Source organism: Cariama cristata, unplaced genomic scaffold (assembly GCF_000690535.1).
Source record: "Cariama cristata isolate BGI_N322 unplaced genomic scaffold, ASM69053v1 scaffold4713, whole genome shotgun sequence".
Classification (NCBI taxonomy): Eukaryota; Metazoa; Chordata; class Aves; order Cariamiformes; family Cariamidae; genus Cariama; species Cariama cristata.
In genome coordinates this window covers 1-24,318 of record NW_009606541.1, presented here as the reverse complement: position 1 = coordinate 24,318, position 24,318 = coordinate 1, and the positions used below count along the sequence as shown (strand labels likewise).

General features: G+C 37.8%; 1 protein-coding gene across 1 annotated transcript; it reads right to left on the bottom strand.

The window, feature by feature from the left end:
• Positions 1–459: 459 nt before the first annotated feature.
• Positions 460–23,655, bottom strand: ZC3H14 (zinc finger CCCH-type containing 14). The gene is made up of 16 exons (XM_009696390.1): positions 23,619–23,655; positions 20,208–20,322; positions 17,126–17,166; positions 16,595–16,790; positions 15,827–16,247; positions 13,780–13,940; positions 12,544–12,644; positions 10,243–10,398; positions 8,613–8,687; positions 8,019–8,175; positions 6,904–7,127; positions 4,630–4,750; positions 3,548–3,684; positions 2,394–2,488; positions 1,368–1,474; positions 460–739 (listed from the first exon to the last, which is right to left on the bottom strand). The coding sequence occupies exons 2-16, from the start codon at positions 20,297–20,299 to the stop codon at positions 733–735; spliced, it is 2,091 nt and encodes a 696-aa protein (XP_009694692.1). The 5' UTR covers positions 20,300–20,322; positions 23,619–23,655; the 3' UTR covers positions 460–732.
• Positions 23,656–24,318: the final 663 nt, after the last annotated feature.

Below are 24,318 nucleotides of genomic sequence, written 5' to 3'. Positions count from 1 at the left end.
TGCATTTATGTTACTGCTCAACACTTTTCATCATTATAGTACCGCTTAAACATATTTATGGTCACCTCCTGGGATTACATTGCAAAAAGTAAGTCACAGGAGCTTTCTCAAATGAGGTCATCACCAAGTATGCCCCACAGTCAGGTGTACTGGCAGAAAAAGGGCTGCTTCAGCAGTATTTGAGAGAGGTACTTTCTGTCTTCCTGGTATAAATGGAGACATCTGAAACCCTTTATTTTCAAGTGAAGTGGTATTTAATTTCATAGGCTTCTTAAATGGAGCACAGTTATCATTAATCGTTTAATTGTTCTTGCTTATGGAGTGTTTTTGTTCCCTTGGCTTTGTTTTCTCCTTGTTTAAGAAAGTATGGGGTATGATGACTATTACATGGAAAAAAATGCCCTTGTTCAACACACCTAATCTTAAGCAAAAAACATTACCCAAACAGAACACAACATGTGCTTTGAAAGTTTTTAATGGAATTTAAAGTAAAACTTCTCTTACACAGACATTTTCTTCTTACAGTGTAAAAAAAATGTAAAATTGCTTAAACTTACAAACTTGGAAAATTAGAGACATTTCAAGTATGCAATCAACCTCATTTTATGAAAACAATGTATATTAAAAGTTCAAAATGCATGAATTTTTCTAACATCCTGTGCCCCTGGTGGTTAATCGTCCTTTCCACTGCTATCCGAAGGAGGCAGCGTTCAGTCCCAAGCTGTATCCTAATCATTCACTGACAGGAAAGAGAAAAACAACTGACGTTAAGTAACAATCCATCCATCTGGAAGATGCTTTGAGAACTGATTTGCATCCTACCCCTGTGATGATTAAGATGTTTGCAGATGAGATGATTAGTTGGCGTGAAAGGCCCACGTGATTTGACTATCTTTAAGACAGGCCAATGACTGCGGCTTTGGGAAGTTTGCTGCTGGTTTATGAAATCATGGATAAGTGACAGGAAACACTCTGAGAAACACCTGCATGTTTTGTAGAAGAGACATCTTGGACACAAGCTAAAACAACGGTAAAGAAGAGCTGATGTTGGATTTTTCAGCTTTATTCAACTAAAACTCAGTAAACATGACATGTCTAAGTCAGGATTCCAGTGACTCTGCCATATCCTAGCTGCAGGGCACTGCTTTTTCAGGGTTGCATCACATTAGTTAATGTTTATACTACTAAAACCAAACAGTACAGAGTTCTCTCTGAAAGAATGATGACTATAACAGGTATCTTTCGTCATACAGTCCTTGTTGTTCATCACGCACACATTACTCTTGTGAGTAAAATTAGTGGTGGCATAAGCCACAACATACACTCTAAACCTAACCAAGAGGGGGAGCGGGGGGGGGAAGTCTCACCTGGTTTGAGTTCGGGTCCATTTCAAGGCATGGCGGGGAGGTACAGCAATAGTTGGATGGTAGAAAGTGCAGTCTGGTCTTGTACACTGGGTATTAAATCTACAATGCTAAAAATGAAAGCATTTCAGAAGAGGCTACTCAGAGTTGGGTGGCTGGACTCCTGAACATGCTCACCAAGAATGTGTTACATGCCAATTTGTAGTACTCTGTGACATACCTGATAGGTAATTAAATCAACAGCTACATAGAGTAGTGCCAGCAGTTCAACCCAATGACAGAAGGAAATCCTTTTTCAAAAGTATTAATTATGAATTAGATGCTCCAAAATGGCTACATCACTGACAGGTGGAAGTTCCTTTGCTTTTAAGGGTTTTACAGAGTTCAGTTTCCATTGATCTGTGCGTACAAGTTAGGAGGATGATGCAGCATTACCCGAGAGGCAGAAGAAAAGCCCGAGTATCTGGCTAATAGTATCTGGGAACAGAGTCCTGGGCACCCACTGCATTTCAGCATTGTTAGGGCTTGGAAAAAGCACAAAACTGACTGGCATAAGAATATGCAGGGACACGATTCTGTAGAATAGAAGTACCCAAGTTACAAACGCTTGTACTGCATAAATTATGTTAATATACTTTAAGGTAACAACTGGGCAATCTTTAAAGTTCTTGTATATGGCAGCACCTCTGAAGGAAGAGTCACGAGTCTGAAACGTACTCCTTCCATATAGGCTACAAGATGTCCTCCCCCTCTGCCTCCAGCATCCTGGCTGGGCAGATTTTTCACAAGTGCTATGTCTGGTTGCCTGTGTGAAACTCCCCAGGAGCATCCAGTAGAAAGATTATTTTAAAATGTAATTTTCCAAATTCTTTAAGTCACTGCTGCTGCATATTCTGTTTCTGAACTAAAGTTAAAATGTGAAAAGTAAAAGCAAAAAGTGCGAAATGCTGGTGACATTTCCTGACCCAAAGTAACATATTTCAAGCATCTTTCTAGAAAGGAAGGGAAGAGATAGGAGATAATTCTTACTTTTGGGTGGTAAAATGGACATTCCATTTTCTTACAAGCAGGAAAAAACTTGCACAGCGGACTACTGGAGGATATAGATGGTGTGGGCAGTGGTGCTAATAGCAGAGAAGAAAAGAACAGGAAGTGAGCCTGGATCAGAATAAATTGCTTTTTAAATACAGTTCCACACAAACTTAAATATTTTATCTATCCTTCTGCAGGAAATTATGTTTTATAATACACCAAAGTTCTGCAAGAAATAGGGGAAGCATATCACAATGCACTAAGTGGATCTCATCCTGGGGTAGACCAAGACTATCAGCTAATCGTTAGTCTCAGTTCTTCACCGTTTCAGGACAGAAGGTACCACAGTCACGGCAATGCTTCCAACAAGTTAAGCAGATTCTGGTAGGCAGAGAAATTCAAATGTTAAATTTAGACAGCAGCAAGCCTGTTGGAGCGTAAGCTAACCGGACTGCAAAGCGCAGGCAGTATGCTTTCCAGGAATACAAGGGAACTGCTGGAAATGATACAGGAGAGCAGCACATTGTACTCTGCCTTCTGGCAAAGTGACAAAACTGCATCGTACTATGACTGAGGGCTAAACCACTTCCCGAAGATCCTGACTTCAGTGGAGTAGAAGTTCTCCACCTTGGCACTGTTCAAAGGCTCAGGAACACCAACCCGCAAACCAAATGCAGCCATTGCCTTCACTGGGTAACCTCATCCCTGAAAGTCATCTCATCATTACATAAAGTCAACTCCTACAGTGCCACTGAAGAAAAAAACCCATTCCTACAAAGACAGAAACCTCTGTTTTCAATTTGTGTCACAAGCTCTTGGTACAACATGTATCCAATTTAAGAAACAAACTTGAGTAAAACTAAATTGCTGGCTAATCCCTCCAGGAAAAGGGACTGCTTGTGCAAGTCACCACTTTGGCCTTGCATAGATTTCACATGGACTCTTGCACAAAAGCATTCAGGGATTTTTCTGGTAACAGCTTTTGCAGCCACATTGGATTATTATTCTTCAACTAGCATTAAGAGTTGAAAGAAAATTAAGTCAAATCAAGAAAAAAAGTATTTTTTCACCACTGTCAGTTTCTGCTTCCAAATGCACTATTCTCCCTTCAGCACTTTCATTTAAAACTCAGAAAAACAAGAGGTGCTCACCTGGTTTAGGAGGTGGATGGGGGGTTCGTCGACTGGCATGAGTGTAAGGACAGTCCGGTTTAGTGCACTTTGCATCGTATTTACAGTTTGGATGGATGAACAAGCATTTATCAGCAAATTTGCAGTTAGGAAAAACTCTGAGGGAAGAGAAATTAAGTCATAAGCCCATACTTGGAGCAAAACCCCCAAGCAGCTGTTGCGCATGAAAGCCAGAATATCACAGAAAGCCAGAACTACTACAGGGCTTGCGCACAAGTGTTAGTTACTTCCAAGGCAGGGCATGCAGGTGTAGAGTGCTACTGTACACAAACAGATCTGTATTTGTTTTCCCTTTGGACACTCTTCACATGCAGTAAATAACTGAACTACCTCACGCTCAGTGGAGTTTGGTAGCAAGTTACTCGTTGCAAGCTAAGATGCATTATTCTTAGCGTGTAGTGCAGAGCAGCAACGGCATTGTGAATTCAGACCTTCTCACAGAGGGGCACAGAACTAAGTGATATGGTTCATTTACTGAAGAGAAAGTGTCATTTTGAATTTAGTTACGTCAGATTTTAAAGAAAATTCAAATGTCTGAGTAAATGAAGCTACCCAATCTGCTAACATGTATCAAAACAGAAATGATTTTTCTAGACTGTTGCTCCTTGTGGAAGAGAAGGCAGAGGTACAGCACACATTCAAGAGTTAGTCTTTGCTTTCAAATAAAAAATTACTGCACTACCATGTAATGGTACCCTAACATGTTCAAAAGCATTTTGACAGCTAGCAGAAGAGTGCCTCTTGTTTTAACAAGACACCAATTCCACATCTCTGAGCAACACAAAAACACCAGCCTGTATGCTAAATTAAGCTTTCTTCTGCATGAGCACAGCTGTGACTCTACTTATTAAAAACACCACTGTATCCTGACACATGGTAGATAGGAGGAAAACAGAAGAAGCTACAGTGTGATAATGTACCTCCGATCCTACTCTAACAGACTTACGCTGCCTTGCAATATTTACAAACACAGAAAGGAAATTTGTAGCACTGAAATAAAAATAAAAGTAACGCATCAAGTGGATGAGCTTTGCACGACTCACTTGCAAGGTAGTGTGGGGTGATGGTACACACATTCATCTCCATTTTTACAGGCAGGCCAGTACTTGCAGCGCTCAAGCACCTTCTCCGGTTTTTGCAGCACATTTAACTGTTCCATATCCACTAGGAAGGAAATAATAATAATAAAAAAAAACCTGGGACCTTTATGATTCTATATGCAAGTTGGCATATACAATATAGCATAATTGAAATTCACAATATTTCCTATTCTTTCTCTCCTTTGAACCAAATTCTTGATAAGCCTCTACTAATTAAAAAAAGTCAGGACAGTAAAAATTTATGTACAATCATATTATCTGAAGAAAATTTCCAGAAGTAGAAGAAATCATAATATTGGACTGACAGCTGCCTTTTGGTGATGAAGATCAAACTTGTACTGTTTACAAGCAAAATAAACTAATTTTCTTCATAAATCCAAATTGAGGTGTGAAAGTCGAACAGATCAGATCTTGACCAGACAAGACAAAGATTCTTCAACTGAACCTTAGTTCTGCTGAGGTTATGACTGTTATGACTGTTCTGCTGAGCCACGTGTTAATAATAGCTATGCTTCCTTTCTCCAAGATATTTTTGGCTCTAGAAAATGATTTCAAGAGATAAAGTAAAAAAAAAATCAGTTTTTACACTAATCAGATATGATTTAGTAGTATGGGGACACATACCGAAAAAGAACCACTTTCATGGCATTTGCTCAGACAGATACCACATTCACCTCAGTTACCTCAACTCAGACTCCAATCCAAAAAGTATTTTAAGAAATTCGAAGCTGAAACATTCAAAACCTTGACTACTCTTACAGGAACCTGGGGCTTTGACTTTCTCCTATTTAACATTATTTGCAAAACCTCATTCTGCAAATTCAGCCAATTAAGCATATACCTTCACTATTTTCTTATTTTCCCAAATCTGCCTAGAACTTTGGCTTTTCAAAGCTTTCCAGGACTGCTAGACTTACCTCTCTGATCTTACTACTGACACACTTGCTCCAGCTTCATTCCATCCTCAGCCTTATTTATGCCTTCTCTTTGCAATGCACCAAAGCCTATTGTAAAACCACATTGCTTGTACAAACCACTTCCACACTGATCAGATTCAGTGTGAACTTCAGTCACATCTGTGCCACTTATGGCTAACGTAGCTAATCAACTAAGAATTCCTAACAGACAGATAACTACATGAGCAACACTCTCCTGTACCAAATAGCTTTAGTCACGAGTATGAAAAAGACTATACCAGCAAAAGCACAGATTTGCAAGGGGAGTACTCTAATACCTATTTCACTGTACTGGTACAAATGTGCCAATGAATATAACACAGTCCTTTCTTCTTTAAGACTGCCTGATACGCATAGTCCTTCTGCAGCCAGTGGGACTGAAAGGACACGGATGCAAACGATCTTATGCTTTTCCCCCATGGTTCTCTCATAATTGCATTACATTACACATTTACAGCTGGCTTCATGCAATTTGAGTTCTCTGTATGGCATCAAATACTGTTCTTTATCTAGTTCAGAAAATTTGGATGCCCAGCTACCATGGAAAATAAAAGTCTTTATTTTCATAAGGAAACAAAAAAAAAAATAAAAATGAATCCAAGCACGACCTTAAGGCAAGTATTCAACAGGTCTATGACAAAGTATATCCTCTCTATTTTTCATCACCGTGTCAGTGTTCTAAACAATTCAAACATATGCTTCAGCAAGCAATCTCCCATGTTATTCAAAAGGTATCCTGAATATACAGACCTTCAAGTAAAATCATACACTGTTTAAGTTTTACTTTCAGAGATTCTAGCAACTTGACTCTACCAACACTTTATACTTAACAGGCTCCTTTTGATATCACAAGTGTAGATGGAAACATTAATACCACCTGACATATTTTGTAAAGTTCAAGGCACGGCAGAACATTCATTGTAAAATCTCCTGTCCATCAGCATGGGGACAAATGATAATGGGTCAACCAGAAGTGCAGATTTCTGGCAATGAAGACAGACTACATTTTCAAAAGAAAAAAACCCCAAATTTTAGCAATACTGAGATGTGTGGAGAATTACGTATGTGCCATATTGCTCTAGTTTACCAAGATAAAGGCTTCTAAAGATATGGCCCCACTGAACTACCACACTTCATTTTCGTAAAGGATGTTCTAATTTGAAGAATAAACACTTTGATTTCTTAAGAATGATATATCCAAGAGTTCTATCCATAATCAAACCACCCCATTAATGTTAGATCCTGTGGTAAGCACAATTACCATCACAGCTCTCTAGCTGCCTGGTTACAATTTGCATCTGCTGTGCTCGGAGGCCTTTTAATCCTTTGCTGGCACACATATTTTGGGTAACTGGCTTTAATCCTTCAGTTATGCACATATCTTCCTCTTCTTGATCAGAAAGGTATCCTGGTGGACTGGGCACACCATCCAGTGTCACGATGAACTTCGGACTAGCAGGTTTCTCTGGCTGCGCAAGTTGGTCTCTGTCAAACAAAGAAATGTAATAAAAATAGATTTTCTGACTCAAGAGGTTTGAGTAAAAGTGAGCTGCACTAGTAACTAAAAGCAGCACAAGCTAATCTATGGAGAGTCATGCAGTAACAAACCTTCTTTTAACACAACTAATAATGTACTCCAATTAACAGTTTGCCTTCTAGTCTCCCTGCAGCACTAACAAGAAATACAGCTTTCAATGGCATACAGCAGAGAATGTGGCAGGTCTATTTCTGTTTGTTGCATTCTGCTCAACAGATAGATCTGAAAGTTCCTTTGGGGAAATGAAAAAACACCCACAACACATCATTTGAAGCTGACATGAACTTGAAACTTGTCTTGGTCAAACTCACTAGCAAGGAGCCTTAAACCACTTGTCCCGCATGCCACTGAACTGTTTGTTGGCTTTTGGGTACCGAGCTACCTGCATGCAGAACGTGCTGTTTTCCCTGCAGCACTGAGAGCTCAGGATTCACCATACTCTGTATTGTGTTAAAAGACATTTCTTAAGAAATGTAATCTCAGGCTGAAACAGGTATAAAACTACAGGCAACTTAAGCAAAATTACTACTTAACTAAGATTTCAGAAATCAGAACAGCTATGACAAGAAACAGCAGTACTTTTCAGTTCCTCCTTCTTCCTTGCAAATCAAAGACACACTGAAGCTACAGATGACCCTGGGAATTGTTTTCCACTTAGAATCATTGCTGGGATTTTTTTTACCCCTGCTTTGTTTCCTCTGCTATTCAATGTCAGTCCATTTTCCATGATTTCACAGATCCTGACTGGACTGACAAAGCACAAGTATGACTGAATGATTCCATCTAAACCACAAACAAGCATTCTGATAATAACAGACCTAAAAGAAGTAACTTTTTACCGTGTCTGTATTAGACGTCCTGAGAGTACTCGTATTGCCTCTGTGGCTCTCTTCCCCAGTTGCTGATTCTGGGGCACTATTTCCTCAGATAACTTGGGCTTCTTCAGGATAAATGACCTAGTATCTGTGTGGACCATAGATTCTGCATCATAGTAATCTGAATTGGGAGAAAAAATACATGGAAAAGAGAAAAATAAGGTTGTAGTTGCACTCTTTTAACTTATAGAATATTTTTTAGTATCAATTTACATGGTCAATAAGCTAATTTTATTTCTTACTAGTAGCTTCCAGAAAACATTTTTACTTCCTTGCTAATTCCACTGAAGTGGATCAACAGGAGCCATAGGTCATACTAGGCCAGACCAGGAAACTTTGTTACTGGAATGGCTGTGCTGAAACAGCACTGAAGGGGGTCCACACACCCCCAAAATCTCTCAGGCTTTGAACACCTACTGATGTAACGCTTTTATTCCTTAGAGATGTAGAAACTAGAAAATACTAGAAATCAGGAAAATTAATTGAAAAGGAAGTTATATTTTAACATTCACTAACCAGTGGTGTTCAATTTGAAAATAAAAGATCATAAGACTTAACCTTGAGTCACTTGCAAGGTATCTTCAATCACAGGATCAATCTGGAGCCGAGAAGAGAGCTCCTTTTGTTCAGCTCCTAAAAAAAGCCCAGTAATTAGAAGCATATTTTACTGCATGTCAAAATGAAACTATAAATTAAAGAACTGAAGCATACTCTTCTAATTCCTTTGATTAAAAAAACCAGAACCAACAAACCCCTCCACGCTTCTGACAAAAAAAAAAAAAAGCAATTCTCATTGTTTCAGAAACAGTAACAAGTTTTCTCCAGCCAGATGGCACAGTAAAATCAAAATACTGAAAGACTCTAGTCTTTCCCATAGTCATTGCTCAGTACAAACTAGGTCTGTGGCAACTTACAAAGGCCAAGTTCTTCCTCCTCATTTGTAGAGGTGTTGACTATTCAGGGAACATACAGCGAGGAAAGCAGCTAACTACAAGGGACTACTTTATCGCCTCCTTAAAAGAGGTGAAACAGATCAGAGTAGCACTGTTCTACATTTGACTTATGGTTTGAAAATATTTATTTTGTTTTCTGTAGGTTTCCCAAGCAAGCTGTCATTTCCATTTCAATGGCAAAAGAGCAAAAATATTTAGCATAAATATTTTCTGTACATTAACTCAAAGACTGATAAAGCTTCTTCTTACGTACTTTACAAGTTCAACTATTTTATGTTGGCAGAAAAATTCCAAATACATCTGTATGAGAAATACGAGATTGATAGATTTTTTTTTTTTTTTGTAATGAATGTTTACCTTTCCTTAACAATGATCATGAGCTGATGTAACAAAGATCTTATTCAAACTACATTTTACTCAACAATCTAAATATCTAAACACTTCGGAAGAGTAAACTAACTTCTTCTTACAGAATTGTTTTTCCACTACCTTACTCCTCTGATTCTTGTAACTAAAGCACACACATACACTTCTCTTTCTTTGTAGCAAAATCATGCTGAAAATATACTTTGATTGCCTTTAAATGTTATGCCATTTTTCTTCAGGAGTTTCATAACAGAAGTTAAAACAAACCTTACTGTTCACACAATTATCCTGGTATCAGATATCCTGATACTGGAGCAAATATAGCACTCCAATATTATTACTGGAGCAAATATAGTACTCCAATATTTACACAAAAAAAAAACCCCAGAACTATTTGTGCGGTAACAATATGTCAGAAAGAATCTTTCAATACTTCATACGCTGCAAAATTCTTCAAATTGTAGAGTATCACAAGTCTCTCACATAAGCTTCATGACAGAACTACTCCTACAAGATATTAAGGAAAAAAATGCAAAGGATAGGGAAAAGAGAAGTTATCTCAATATAAATGGATAGATTTGCTTATTGCATTTGCTTATGCAAAACTACTCTTTGGTGACATGCCAGAATGCTATACCACCCTTTGCTTACTGATTAATTCTTCTGAGGTTATCTATATGTGTGCGTGTGTCTATATACGTATGTATTTATCTTCCAGCCCTGCTATAGAACGCTTCTTGGTTTTCAGGGCATTTCCACATGCAACTTTTGATGCTGACTTGAAAATTAAGAGCATTTCTTTTCTCTACTGAGCCTGCTGTAAAATGACATTCCCTGGTATAAATTTTTAAAGAATATTATCAGATAACCTTGAATTCCTTCAACTGTCTGCTCCTTTGGCTCTTCTACTTGAAGCTGAGAACTCAGAGCAGGCAGTCTGTTTTGCACGTGGATTACTTCTAACTGAGATTCTTCTGGGCTAATTCGAGTTCTTGGTGCAACTGGAACAGTCTGCTTCTGTGGAACTTTAAATAAAAGAAACAATGGTAAATCATTTACATACAACTCAATCACACAAAACTACTATTTTTACATATGGTGCTAAAATAACTCTAATAAATTCCTACACACACAGAGAAAAATCCCAAGCATCTGTCTCCACAAAAAGCATCTACCTGTAAAATTCTTAGTATGAAAATACATTCATGTATGTGCATAGAGCATTCTACGAGTGCCACCTCAAAACATCTACTTGTAAAACAAAACAGCATGAGAAGGATTAGAGTGACATCAGCGAAGTACACATTCATCCACTTCTACACAAAATTAATTCGGTACTTTCTTCGGGTATTGAAATCACTTTTCATTCCACCTTTCATATAAGCAATCATGGATTATCAGTGTGTGCTTTTCATACGGTGCCAGCTACCCTATGCTAACGTGCTTGCAAGTAGAATATAAAACTCAATGACAGCAGAATCATAGAACTATTTAGGTTGGAAAAGATCCTTAAGATCAAGTCCAACTGTAAATGTAGCACTGCCAAGTCTGCCACTAAACCATGTCCCTAAGCACCACACCTACAGGTCTTTTAAATACCCCCAGGGATGGTGACTCAACCACCTCCCTGGGCAGCCTATGCCAACGCTTGACAACTCTTTCAGTGATGAGATTTTTCCTAATATCCAATCTAAACCTCTCCTGGTGCCACTTGAGGCCATTTCCTCTCATCCCATCACTGGTTACTTGAGAAAACAGACCGACACCCCCTCGCTACAACCTCCTTTCAGGTAGCTGTAGCATGGACATAGCATGTAGATGTAGTAGGACAACAGGTTGACTTCTTTACTTGGCTTCTGCTACGACCGTCAGAACTGCTTGTGAAAAGCGAAGAATATTCTTCCCTTGGCTGAGTATCACATAGGCACTCAACTTGTGACACATACAACTAAAAGGTACTGCTCATTACTGGATTTATCACTTACGACCTTAATATTTTGTTCTACCTATGTATTTCAAATTAGCTTATTTCCATATTCCATTCAAAATAGTTTTAAAAATACAGAAAATATTACCTCTGAAGTGGAAGAACCTGATACTTCAGATAAGATTCACAAATCACCTCTGTATTAAACCACAAAGTGCTGCTTTTTGGTCTCTCCACTGAAATATTCTCATGTCGGTAAGTCAAACTACACAATCATCACTATTAAAAATCAATAGTTTTAATTAATTTTAAAATTTTCTGGCTATGTTCTATTTCCTGCCATATTGCCATGTACACAGGAGCGAGCCTCCTGCATCACCTCAAAGTAATGTTCCCTGTGTTGCTGCTTTTTCCACCATAAATACTCCTTGCTGGATAACTGGTATCAGAACTTAGGAGTATCAGTGCTCCTACCTCTTTTCTTAACAAACTGCTCATTCTGCTTACCATCTAGAATGAAGACAAGTTCTTAATGCTTGGGAGGCATTTAAGTTATTTGCTACTAATGAAGAAGCACAATTTTCTTTTAGAAGTTCATTTACTGTATGAAACACATTTTGAAAGTAGTCAAGCAATTCAATAGCTTACTAGAACTATTCTTAGTTAATTTTTCTTCAATTCTTCATTAGTCATCCATACAATTTGTTCTGTTTTAAAACCAGCTCACTCCATATCCCCCTTCTAACATTCATGGACATCTCCTCCAATTCAAGAGCCTTTGAACACAGAAAACTCTATACCCATCTCCTATATCTGGTACATTTTGATTTTTTTGCTGTTTGGCTTTTTTCTCCTCCCCTCTCAGAAGGAAGGAGGAGAGTGCAGCAAGGGAAAAAAGATCGACCAAATAGCTCAAACAATCTGCCTAATTCTGAACACTTTCCCCTTGGCAACTATCAACTTCAGAATACTTCTGGCACTGCCATTTTGTATCTATACGTTTTACAGACTTACCATTTTGGTTAATACATTTTAATTAGCTCTTTCCTCCCTTACTTATGTTTTCATAATTCGTCACTGAAGATTAACGTAATGTTCACAGGACATGGAAAAACCCTTATGTGTATCACTGACATGCTATTTAACATTCTGTTTTATCTCTAAGTGCTATCTTTAGCTTGGATTTATAAAACAGGGCTTGGAAATATTATAGCTTAGCACAAACAAAAATAATACTAATTACCAGTGGAATAATTGGTTGTTTTTGTAACCGATTCCTGTGCTTCAGAGATTGCTTTCAGTATTAAATTCTTATTGGCCTGTTTTGAAGGTGGCAATGAAGGTCTATGGGAGAAAAAAAAAATAAATAATTGTACATGAATTGCAACAGCAACTGTATCCATGTTAAACATAGACATTTCAACAGGTTAACACAATTACACATAATACTCATCGAAATCATCATCTGAAATCACTTTATCCATACTTGTTTTCAGCTTGTTAATCTAACCTCTGAGTGGATGGGGATCCACAAATGCTCTCAAAAACGGAAGTCCAGCAGTGTGATTTCACCTCTCAGCTTAAGTTGCTGTAAAACCATGCTGCATCTGAAAGGCACAAACCCTGCCATTCATTTCCTCCCACCTCTGCCCCTCGCATGCCTGTTGCTACGTCTGTGTTGGCACTAGTAATGGTGCCACTGCCCCAGGAAGTAAGATCCAGCTGAAAACTGACTCTATCAAAAACATATTGGTTGTAAAAAAAGCTTTCTGTTTGTCTTTGAACATCAACAATAAGGAAGTCTAAATCAGACAAGTGTGCTGTGGTGCTGAAGATAAATTCAATAAAGTGTATTAGCTTAAAACAAATCTTATACAAGCTAGCACTGTACATCAGTAGAACCATCTCTTCCCTAGTTTAAATGTGCTTCCTCTTATTGTTGAATATCAAGATACAAACCACTGATGTACTTTAACTGATACCTGACAGTCAGACTGAATTAGGGAGCAGAAAAAAAGGAAAAACCTCTGAAGTCTTCTGAAAAGTTAAAATCACCTTAAAGAAGAAGTGATAATTGGTTTGAAAACTATTCCTGAAACAAAACCAAAGCAATTAAAACTCCTGGAAATTTATTCTACCACATTAAATACCTGGTCTGAAACATGCCAACATTAACGTTCTTTTGCCAGTAAACTTTTCCCAAATAGTGTAAAATGTCACATTGCATTGACGCTTATGCACAATAATAAAAACACGTGACAAAATCAGAGGAATGAGGGTGGTATAAACAGACATCTCACCCGCAGGGTTGTGAGATAGTACAAAAAATATAAAAAAGGCTTACTGAATTTCGTCTGTCAATTTTCAAAACTGCAAAGCTTTCCCCATCTTCTACTTTCAAAGTTTTTGCTCATTTTCAAAGTTTTTGTTCATTAAATTCATTCTTGAAACCACACCGAATCACTGAAATCTTAAGTACCTTCTTTCTGGCTTTGCAGGTACAGACACACTGCTGGAGATGCTTCCTGTTCGCAATCCATAGTCTTCCTCCTCCTCCTCGTCATCCCCATCATTACAGAACTTTTTCACTTTGACTACTGAGCTTACAATGGGCAACCGTCTCTTCCTGGAGCTTTCTTCCTACAACAAACAGAGCAGCCAGAACAATTCATTTAGCATAAAACATGTATTAATAAGGCAGTAAATACTGCAATTCTACCTATAGCCAGGAGAACTTCCATTCAAGTTTCATGAGTCTAGGACTACTGTACTGTCTGCAGAAACAAGTGACAGCACTAGAGAATATGAAAATCAGACATATTTACACTGAAACATCTCATTAAAATCATAACTGTAAATAACATTTAGAAAAAGAGAAGAAAAAACTCTGAAGTACAGACAATTTATCCAATATCCACAGAAAAAGCAGAGTTTTCCAAAGAAACTCATACTACCCTTCAGGATGCACATGTTGAAAGTCTCATAGAGAAATGTGAAATCAGTATGAATGACTTTCTCCTCTGTATCAAGTCCAATTTCAGATTAGCATAAAGATGAACTTCCAGCAAGCTGACATATTCCAAAAGACGCTAACAGCAGAGCCAGGAAGGTCCAGTTTAGGCAGTGCCAAGTCCCTTTTCTGACACAGTCACTCACCACCACCGCAGTGCATGTGGTAGTGACAAATTTAAATGCCAGGCTGCATGAAAGCATAGGAGAAAGCACTCGTCAACAATTCCTGTAGGAACCATCACTCAGCACCACGCACAGGAGCACAATGAGGCATCTGGATGCCAGGTTTGTACACGGTACCCTTTGAATGATCCTATGTCCTCCAAGGAGAAAGAAGTATCCTAAGGGATGGACCTAGACTACACTGATACAGAAGATTCATACAGTAAAAAACCCAATACCTAAAGAAATTACCTCTTTAAAGGTAAAACTTCCCAAAGCACAAGAACTTGTCTAAGAGAAGGTAGAATACAGCAAAAGTCCACAGTTCTAAGAAACGCTCCTGAAATAGCCCTCTTCTGAACATTATTAATGAAATAGTAATAGAACAAAATTATCACAAGACCTTTTTCTAACATTTCCAAGGAGAGATGTGACTGTCATTCATTAATAATTTATGTACAGTCTTAAACAAATCACTATATTGTCATTCTCACTTCCCCATCTTCAAAAACACAGACATCAGCCCATATCTTTGTAAAGCATTCTAGATTTCTGAACAAAATTCATTGTCCTTTATAAAGAACTAAGTAAGTAGTAGCAAAGACAGAGAACTACAAAGCGGTAACGCACACAGAGGCACTTAGAATACGAGGTATGTAAAATTCCTGCTTCATTACAACATTAGCAGCCATAACAATCTTCATTCCTCTCACAAAGGGCTCTTAACTGATTCTTATGGATAGTCTTAAAACCATCAGCTAGGACTATCACTCTGTCTGGCTTAGTCTGGCCTCCAAAGTATGTAGGGCAGCAATCACCTTTTAGTTTGTCCTTGTAAACACCCATCCCAAAGAGTTCTTAAATGGCATGGTTCTAAATAGTGTAATAATAATAATCCTAATAAGCAGTGTATTTGGGCTTTAGACACTAATGTATACCTAACACAGGTATGAATAAACAGTATCCAAAGAAGACTGATTTACAGAACTGTGTAAAGCTGGAGATTTACATAGCACTTACGGAAGGAAAATCATGCTGTTCCAATGATCTAGACATCAAAATCATTATTTCTGATTCATCATGTGCATCATAACAATGTGCTAACTCCAGCTCAGTATGGCATGAAAATGTACAAACTAATTAACTCTGAGATGCAGCAACCTGTCAGGTGATGATGTTAAACTATGCAATCTCTTTTTATCAGTGGACTCAAAGAACGAAATCCTAAACTTACTGGTATCAGTGACAGAAGTCCTTCAATTTCTCTGATGTCAAGATTTTACTGGAAGTATACATAGTAATTTAGGTTCCTAGCAAGTGTAAAATATTGCAATAGTTCAGATCGTACTAACCTCACTGCCTACTTTATCGGCACTAAGTTTGGAGGTGGGTCTGTAACTTTCTGTTAAGCTGCCAAATGCTTCTGGATTGCACAGCTGGCCTGCTTCCAAAGACCTGCAGTTCTGTGTGTCTAACTGCCGGCTCCCCTGTAAGTTGCCCTGTTGTGACAATCTGTGCATGTGTATATTGCCATCTGCACTCCTGCTAGCTGGTGGTCGGTAGATTTCAGCGGAAGGACGAGAAGAACCGTAAGTTACAGTTACAATAGGTTTCTTCCGTGACAAAGGATTCTCCTGTACGAAGTTTAGGTCTTCGTCAATTAGATCATCTGGTTCAGGTTTAATGTCAATTACAGCTTCAGAAGGTGACAATTCCCTCAAAGGCTTGACTGTAGATGTTAAGCGGGATGCAGAACCATCTTCACAAGACTGCCTGATAAAATAAGAAATTGCCAACTATTAATTCATCTGCAAATAAAGTTCTGGAAAATGAGAATGTCTTTTAAAGCCAGCAGCAAAGAATCATTAAGGTATTATTGTTTACACAAATCTAACACACTGATCGCTATTTTTAGTTTGGTTAATTAATCTAAGCCCATCTGTTGCTTAAAGAAATGGAACTGAATTCCTGATTTCATGGTTTTTATGCAACAAATTGTAGCAGTGCTTTACTCTTCAAAACTACTTTGTTCTTTCCAAGTTTCTGTGCTCTTCAGAATGGCTACTACAGTCACACTACTAATATCTCAAGGTGTGTTAGTAAGTAACCAGAAGTTTTACCGTGAAGCAGTGTTCCTTTGCTCCTGTGAGCTAGTTGAAACTCTTGAGTCATTTCTTTCAGTCCGAGTGCTGGAAACTGCAAGAGGTGGCAAGATATCCTCACGCCTCCTCTCATCACTCACACATGAGCTGCTTTTGCTAGAAGGAATGTTGCTCTCAAAGATACTAGATTCTGAAGATTTTACACTAGTTGGTTCTGTGGAGACAGGTACCTTTCATTTGTACATCAAAGCACAGCAATACAGATTTTGCAGTAAATGTAGCTAAGAAACAGCAAACAAGACACTGTGCAGCTCTGAAAAAACAACAAGCTGAAAGCGACAGCAAGAAATACCCAGAAACAAATTCTGGACTCAGAAATAAATTATTTGTATCAAAATACACAGCAATTTCTAAAGAGTCAGGACCCAAAAGACCATGTAAATTGAAAATTAACAAAACAGCTATGATCTTTTTTGAAACTCATTAGGCATGCAACACTGCACAGAAAAGATAAACCTACTTTCATTCAGAATTAATTTTCTTACTTACCAGTAGTCACAGATCGCAGCTTATCCAAAACACCATGGAGCCTGAAATAGAAGGTGGACAAGGAAGGAATCAAAAAGGAGAAATAAAAGAACTTCAACTTACATTCATAATCATCATCATCTTTCAGAAACCAGCTGCCTTTCCTACCCTATAACAAGCATCTCATTTATCTAAGACTTCACTTTCCATCAACTGATGTATGGTTAACCTCAAAAGGGAAGCTTTAAGTACCTTGCCTCCAGTAAGTCTTCATACATGCAGGCAGGGTATTCATCACATCATCTGCTTTCGGCATTTAGTTAGTTTACATAATTAAAGCCAGTACTTTCCACCCTTTCACTACAATCAATGGTGTGAGTTAAGGGTCTTCAAAAGGAGTGATTCAAAAAACCTAAGTTAAAAGCCTAAAGTATAGGTGATAATCTTGCTTTGTATATGAAACTTTAATTACACAGTAGAGTTAAACATAATTCTAAATACAAACCTAAACAATATACAATTCACAGGACTTAACATACTCATGATTCTTCCATGTATGCTTTGTATATACCAACAATATTCTTTGAGACATGTTGGTGAGCAAAAACATTTCAGCAAGGTACCAAATTTGCTGTTTGCCTGCGAAAAACGTAGCAAGCTGAAGCAATATAGAAAATCAAAAGGCTATAAAATGAGACTCTTTAAAAATAAACACACATTAAAAAAACAAACAAACAAACAAAAAAAAACCCCACCAAAATTCCAACGCTTAAATGCATATCCTACTTGGAATTCAAATCTGATCATGGGCATCTCCATAATTTAGACTGAGTATTACAAAGGAGTTAAGGAACAAGAACATATTGAAAACTGGGAAAAGACTGCATGTGAGTATAAGGAATGCTTATACTTGCCTCCTTGTGAGTTTTCATTAGAACACTCTTAAAACTTTTGTCAACTGAGCTCTGCTGATGCATATCAGTTTTCACACTGACCTCCGGATAACTCTGACCTGACACTTGGTTCAGAGTAAGAAGTGTTGGCCAACCAGCAGGATTGCCAGGTTCTGCCACACAACTGCTGTGGAACTTTTGCCAGATGACCCCGAATTACCAGCTACAGAGACAAACCAATGAAGGAAGACCTTGTTGAGTATTGTGTTTAGTCAGAGACCCATTGTTTAAGAATGTAAATATTATGGGTTGCCCTTAGAAGAAGTAAAAGCATATAAAACTCCCAACTACAATGACATTTAACTTTTTATCCACCAGTCCCCTTACCACTTATTGCATAGGTTTCATCTTGTCTTCTTTTCCATCATTCTTTTAACCAAAACCTTTGTTGCCTGATAAAGCACTCTGATATTGAATTTGTATTTATAAGCAAATGTGGATACTGAATTGAGATTAAAAGACTCATTACCTTTGGAACTTAAGCAGATATCAAAACCAGCAGGAAGTATATCTACATATAGTAGATATCCAGTTCTAAATAAATATATACATATATAAAAAAATAATCTTGATTTCTCTTCCCTGCTGAAATTTGCTTTCTCTACATCCTTATTATTTTTTCAATAAAGTCTTACTTTCATTTACAAAGCCATAAAAGTGTTTTCTGCTACATATTATTGTGTTCTTTCTTACTGTATATCAGGATTCAGTCAAAACTCTAGTACTGGAGTTACCCTCATCAACTTCTAAACCTCACTAATTTGTCCAACTGATGCCCAAAACTACTATGAGAAAGACAACTGCGCGAGTTACTAATACAGTGAAACTCAAAAGTTTTGCCTAGGCAGGCCACAAGAGGGAACAAAGAACATAAATGCCTGTGTACTTTTAAAAAAAGGGGTGCATGCTTAATTGCACTCCTTTCTTGTATTTTTGACAAATGCTGGGAAAAAATTGAAAACTTTGAAAGCAAACTCAAATTATATCCATACAAGTAACACCGTCATATGGAAATTCATCAGTTTAAATAGTTAATACAGTGAATTGTAATAGGTGGAACTGATTTTCACTTTTTGTCAATGTTTATGGTTCCATAACATACGCAACTTCTAAAATGTTCCTCTCTGCTATTTAATAGCATAAAAGCTTCTAACCAAATAAAGAGGAACTTGACTAATCACATAGAAGAAATCCTGGAAGTGAACGTAACCAGTCAGTACAAAAATTTCAATGGAAGCAAACTGAAAAAGTAGAACAAATGTAGTATTTCTCTAATCTATACAAAACAATAACGTTCCTTAAAACTGTATTAGGTTAGAGACTCAGAAATAAGACTAACTTGCAACTCTGAAAGCAAGAAAAATCCCTGGAGTGAAGTAACTGTTTGGGTACTCTGAAACATGGAGTTAATGAAAGGTTTATAGTGTAAGCCAAATTCAGTATTAGAAAATGCATAAGAAATAATAATGGCTAAGGCTGTCATGCAGCATAGCATAAATCAGTCCACACTGTCAGGAGTTTAGAAAAGAGTTAATCTATTGCTAATTTGTCCTGCTCACAATAATTCTGGGGTTCTACTTTGGTTTTGTAGAGCTGGGTGGTGGTAATAAATAAACAGTCTGAGAGGTGGGAATACCCAAGCATTTGGTGTTAAGCCTCGTGAAAGACGTTATACAGAATTAGATCCACCGCTCATCTGTCCTGATATAGTAATTCCCATGCACAACAGCAATCAGAAACACTATTAGCATAAAAGCAAAGTCGTTTGTCTTTGAAGAACTATTTTACATCTAACTACAGCGAATAACACTCTCATGCTCACAGTGGGCTTTGCAGGAATAATTTTTTTTTAAGTCAGCATATGGTACTCACTTACCTGAGCATTTCACACTTCACTCAAAAATTTGACTGGACTTACGAGCAAACAAAGAATGTAAGCCCTCTAGTCCTTTGCCACTTCACTATCACTGCAATAGCCCAACTGTTGAGAGACTAAAAATAATTTACTCATTAGACCTTAAAAGTAAAAGTTTTGATTAATGTAAATTACACAATGGGAAGATAAGTAACTTCTTAAATTCTCAGGTTTCACTTATAGAAAGTAGTCCTGACTACTGGTAAGAAGTGTGACAAGTAGCTTACAAACATACCAAACAGTAAACCTGACAGTATTGTTTCCAAGGAAAAGGGAAAGGTCTTCTGTCATCTGCTCCTGACTCTTCTTATTGGCCACCATAACCATAATATAATCGGGGAGCTCTTCATCTAATAGAAAGAGAAATACGTTGTTTTAAAGTATAATAAATCATAAAAAGACTTAACAAACATCCTTAGGCATGTAAACAGATTTTTTTCTTCCAGTACTACTATAAAGACTCTGCAGGCAGAGGATTAAGTAATCCAGTTAACAAGACTTCCATTTCCTCCGAGGTTCAATACAAGTTTCAGCTATGAGTGAGGAGTAAAAGATCGTCAACTCCAGAAGAGCATAAGATGAAGTCAAAGTAATTTAAAAGTGAGTAAATAAAACACAAAAAATACAAGATAAAAGAAAGCCACTCTGCTGCCTATATCCTTTTACTTGAACGCTTAACAACCTCCTACAATTTTCATCACTTCAAAAATTGCCAAATATAGTACCTCATCCTTGTCAAATTTCCTTTAGTTACCAAGGCCAAACAGATAAATACCCCTTTCTGATTTGTGCATTAAACAAATCAAAACTGTATTAACTTCCAGATTTTCCATCTACAAAAAAAAAAAAAAAGAACAGCCACGCTGAGAGTCTGATTCTCTAACTCCCTAACCTATACAATTACATACACAGTGAGAAATCCATTCCCTTGCTAGACTGCTCACACAGGGTACGCCTGCTCATCAGAATGGACTGGAGGGTTTGCAGAGTTTGGTATTTTACTTTGGCCTAGCTGTGGTCTACTCTGAAGGACGAAATGGTGCATTTGTTGCTCAAGGGCATTAGATATTCTTCTTGAGCACACATTTCAATTTAGTTTAATCAAAGACCTCATGCTCTCCAATATCACTCCATGACATGAACATAACAATAGTAAGTGAAGATAGTCGGGAAATCCACTTCAAATTGTGAATTTGAATCAAGGCACTAGTATAGCTGTACTCATTTCATCAAGTTAAGTCTGTACACAACATTAAAAAGTCCTAAAAAATGAAAAATCTTAAATTGAAATCAAAATACTAATCAAAGGAATTGCCTTTCTTCTCTATTTCTCTATGTACCCTGTAAATAATTCATCTGTACCCTCGACTACAGAAATAACATTCATACATTGCACCAGCACTCCACTGTCACTATTCAAGTGTTTCAACATAACATTCCAGCGTAAACCCTAACTTTTTTTTGGTGTGTTTTTTCTTTGTTTTTTTTTTAATGTGATCTACAAGTTGCACAAGATGGATGGATACTCAGATCTTGGAATTCAGAATGAATTTTATTTTTCAGCCAAGCTACTTTTAAACCTGATCAGCTCCCTAGGTGGTTGAATATATGATAAAGTGAAGAAGATGATACTTTTAGTATAAATCAGAACATAAGTTAGCACAATTACCTGTAACAGCACGATAGAAGAAGGAAAGAAAGAAAACAACTGCTTCTCTTGGTAACTGCATTGGCTGACACCATCTTAAATTGTATGCGAGACTACAGCCTTTTGAAAATGTTGACAGTTGATTAATATTTAACTATCTCTATTTTGCATCACAGATATGAATTTTTCCTTTGTAAGTGCTACACAACAAATAAGTTTCAACATGTCTTGTTGTAGAAGATTTTTTGAAAGAAAAGAACTAGCAGTTACAGAAAGAAACAAAAGCATGGTTCTTGTTCACAGAGACTAGAATGAGGAAGAACTGATTTTTACCAGTTACCTAGTTACCTACAGTTTTTACCAGTTACTCAGAAGAAGGAATAGAAGAGAGAAATAGAGAGTTTTTGAAAAAGCATTACTTGAAAAGTTGTCCAAAATACTCTAGACAAGAAAAGAAACCTGAAAAATGACAGAAATTTGGAAACAGTGGTTTAAAACCAAAAAAAGAGACCAAGGGAAGTCAGATTCAGCAATAAAGAATACAAACTAATTTAAAGAAGTTCAGAAGTTGACTAAGAAGAAAGTGCAGATATTGTGTGCTGATCTTGGGAACTGCCTTCTGAATACAGGAAACGGAAAGAAAAGAAAAACAGAGAAAGAACAATCAGCCACAGTTGGAATCAAAGATTACTAGTATTCTACCAGCATCTTGGTATTAGAAATAAGAAAGATTTTTCCAGAAATGCAGGAAAACGCAGACAAAAAAGCAAGGACTGAGAAAGTGAAACCTGGAATGACAGTAAAAAAATCCAAAAACAAGTTACTGAAAAAGACAACTTTTAGGATCGTGAAAAAAGACGACCTTACAATGAAAAAATTCTAAACACAGTTCCTTGGCACCTGCTGAGTTCAGAACATCACAGGTAACATGCAGAATGTCAGCTCCCTTCTGCAAAGTTAATACATTTTGATTCCATAAATACAAGGGCCCCCTTTTAAATAGGAAATAAGACAAATTCAAGACCAAACTACAAACTCTGAACTTGGTCCTGCAACTCACAGGACCTCTGTACTCTCAATTCCTTTCCTTCACCTGAAATCCAAGAAGTATCACAGACAACAAGAAGGCAGCTGCACGACTGACGTATTCTGCTTCCAAGAAAACACTGTGTTAAGTTACCAACTTTTACTACTGTAAAAATCAGCTGCTTTTAAGTGCAATATCCATTTAATCCTGGATTTAAGAAAAAAAAAACAACACCACACACAGACATTCACACTGCTCATATCCCCTCCTCACAATCCAAGATAAGCTCTCACCCTGCCTCTAAGATTCAGTTACATATGTTTCATCAACATTAGCTTAACATAGCTCTTCATTTTCCCCTTAACAGTCAAGCTCTTACATTTTGCAGATTTGTCCTGCCTAATGTTTCCGACACAGTCTTTTCACCTCCTAAAACAGTCAGCCTATCTCTGTCTTACAGTAATATCCTTTCTCCTAATTTTGACAACTGTGTCACCCTGAACTAAAAAGGCTGTTGAAAAGATGCCTAAGAAACTGACTCCATCTCAGAGTGGTCACAAGTAACTGCTGCTGTATTTGCAAGGATCTTGCTTTATATAATGTTTCTCCTCATGCTCCAAAGAAACTTCCTTAAATAGTCACAGACACACCATTGTTTGTTTGTTTTTCTTTCAAATCCTTTGCCACCATTTCTCCTTGAAAGGGGAGGCTGTTAGCCTTCTTAGTTATTTCCTTTTAGCTCTTCATACATTGATGTCCACATACTGCCTCCTCTTACATTTAGACTATATATATTTTGTTAAGTAAGTCTTTTTCTTCCATACCAGTCCAGCACTTCAGATAACACATCTCATGCTTAAGGCCTCTGTATGCAGTAACACAAGTAATAATAAGTAAATATGCCGTTCCATTAACTAGTTGGTTGTCTCCTATCTAACAACAATGAACCTAAAGAAGATCATAAAACTTACCAACATAAGCCCCCAGCTCCTGCAACTTTCCTTTTATAGCACCCTAAAAAATAATGAAATAGCATTTAAGGGATAGAGCAACAAAATATTTCTAATTTCAAAATTGTGGGAGGCTTAGCAAAGTTTTTCTCATTAACTGTTTGAACATGTGTGGTTTAACATGTTACTTTTCCTATTTTCCACTGCTCGGGATATAAACGCTGTAACAGTGAGGGACTGACAGCAGAACAGGGAGAACTGCCAGGAATCTCACACTCTCTACCATATTTCCTATACACCAGTTCCTGGCGCTACCAGACAACCTCCAAGGCCCAGCTATCCTTTTTTAAGCAGAGACCATCCGGGCTTATAAGGTGCAAAAAAAACCCCGAATCCTGCGTGGTTTGATAAAGGGTCATTCCCGGCTGAGCAAGAAAAAAAAAACTCTGCCAAGATTTTCGAACGATGATTGCTGAGTGGGAGCAGCTGACAAGACCTGATGGTAACGAGGGCTTACACCAGAACGCCCGGCTACGACCGCTCGCTCTCCCGGGCAGCCCCCGGTACCAGCCCTGCATCCCAGGCGGGCCGCTGCAGGGCGAGAACTCCAGCTTCGGGGAAGAGATGGCAGCTGCCCTCCGGGGTACGGTCGGACCCCGAGTCCGCTTCCCAAATCAACGACTCTCCTGCTCGTGCCGTTCCCGGGGAGCCCTGAGGCCGA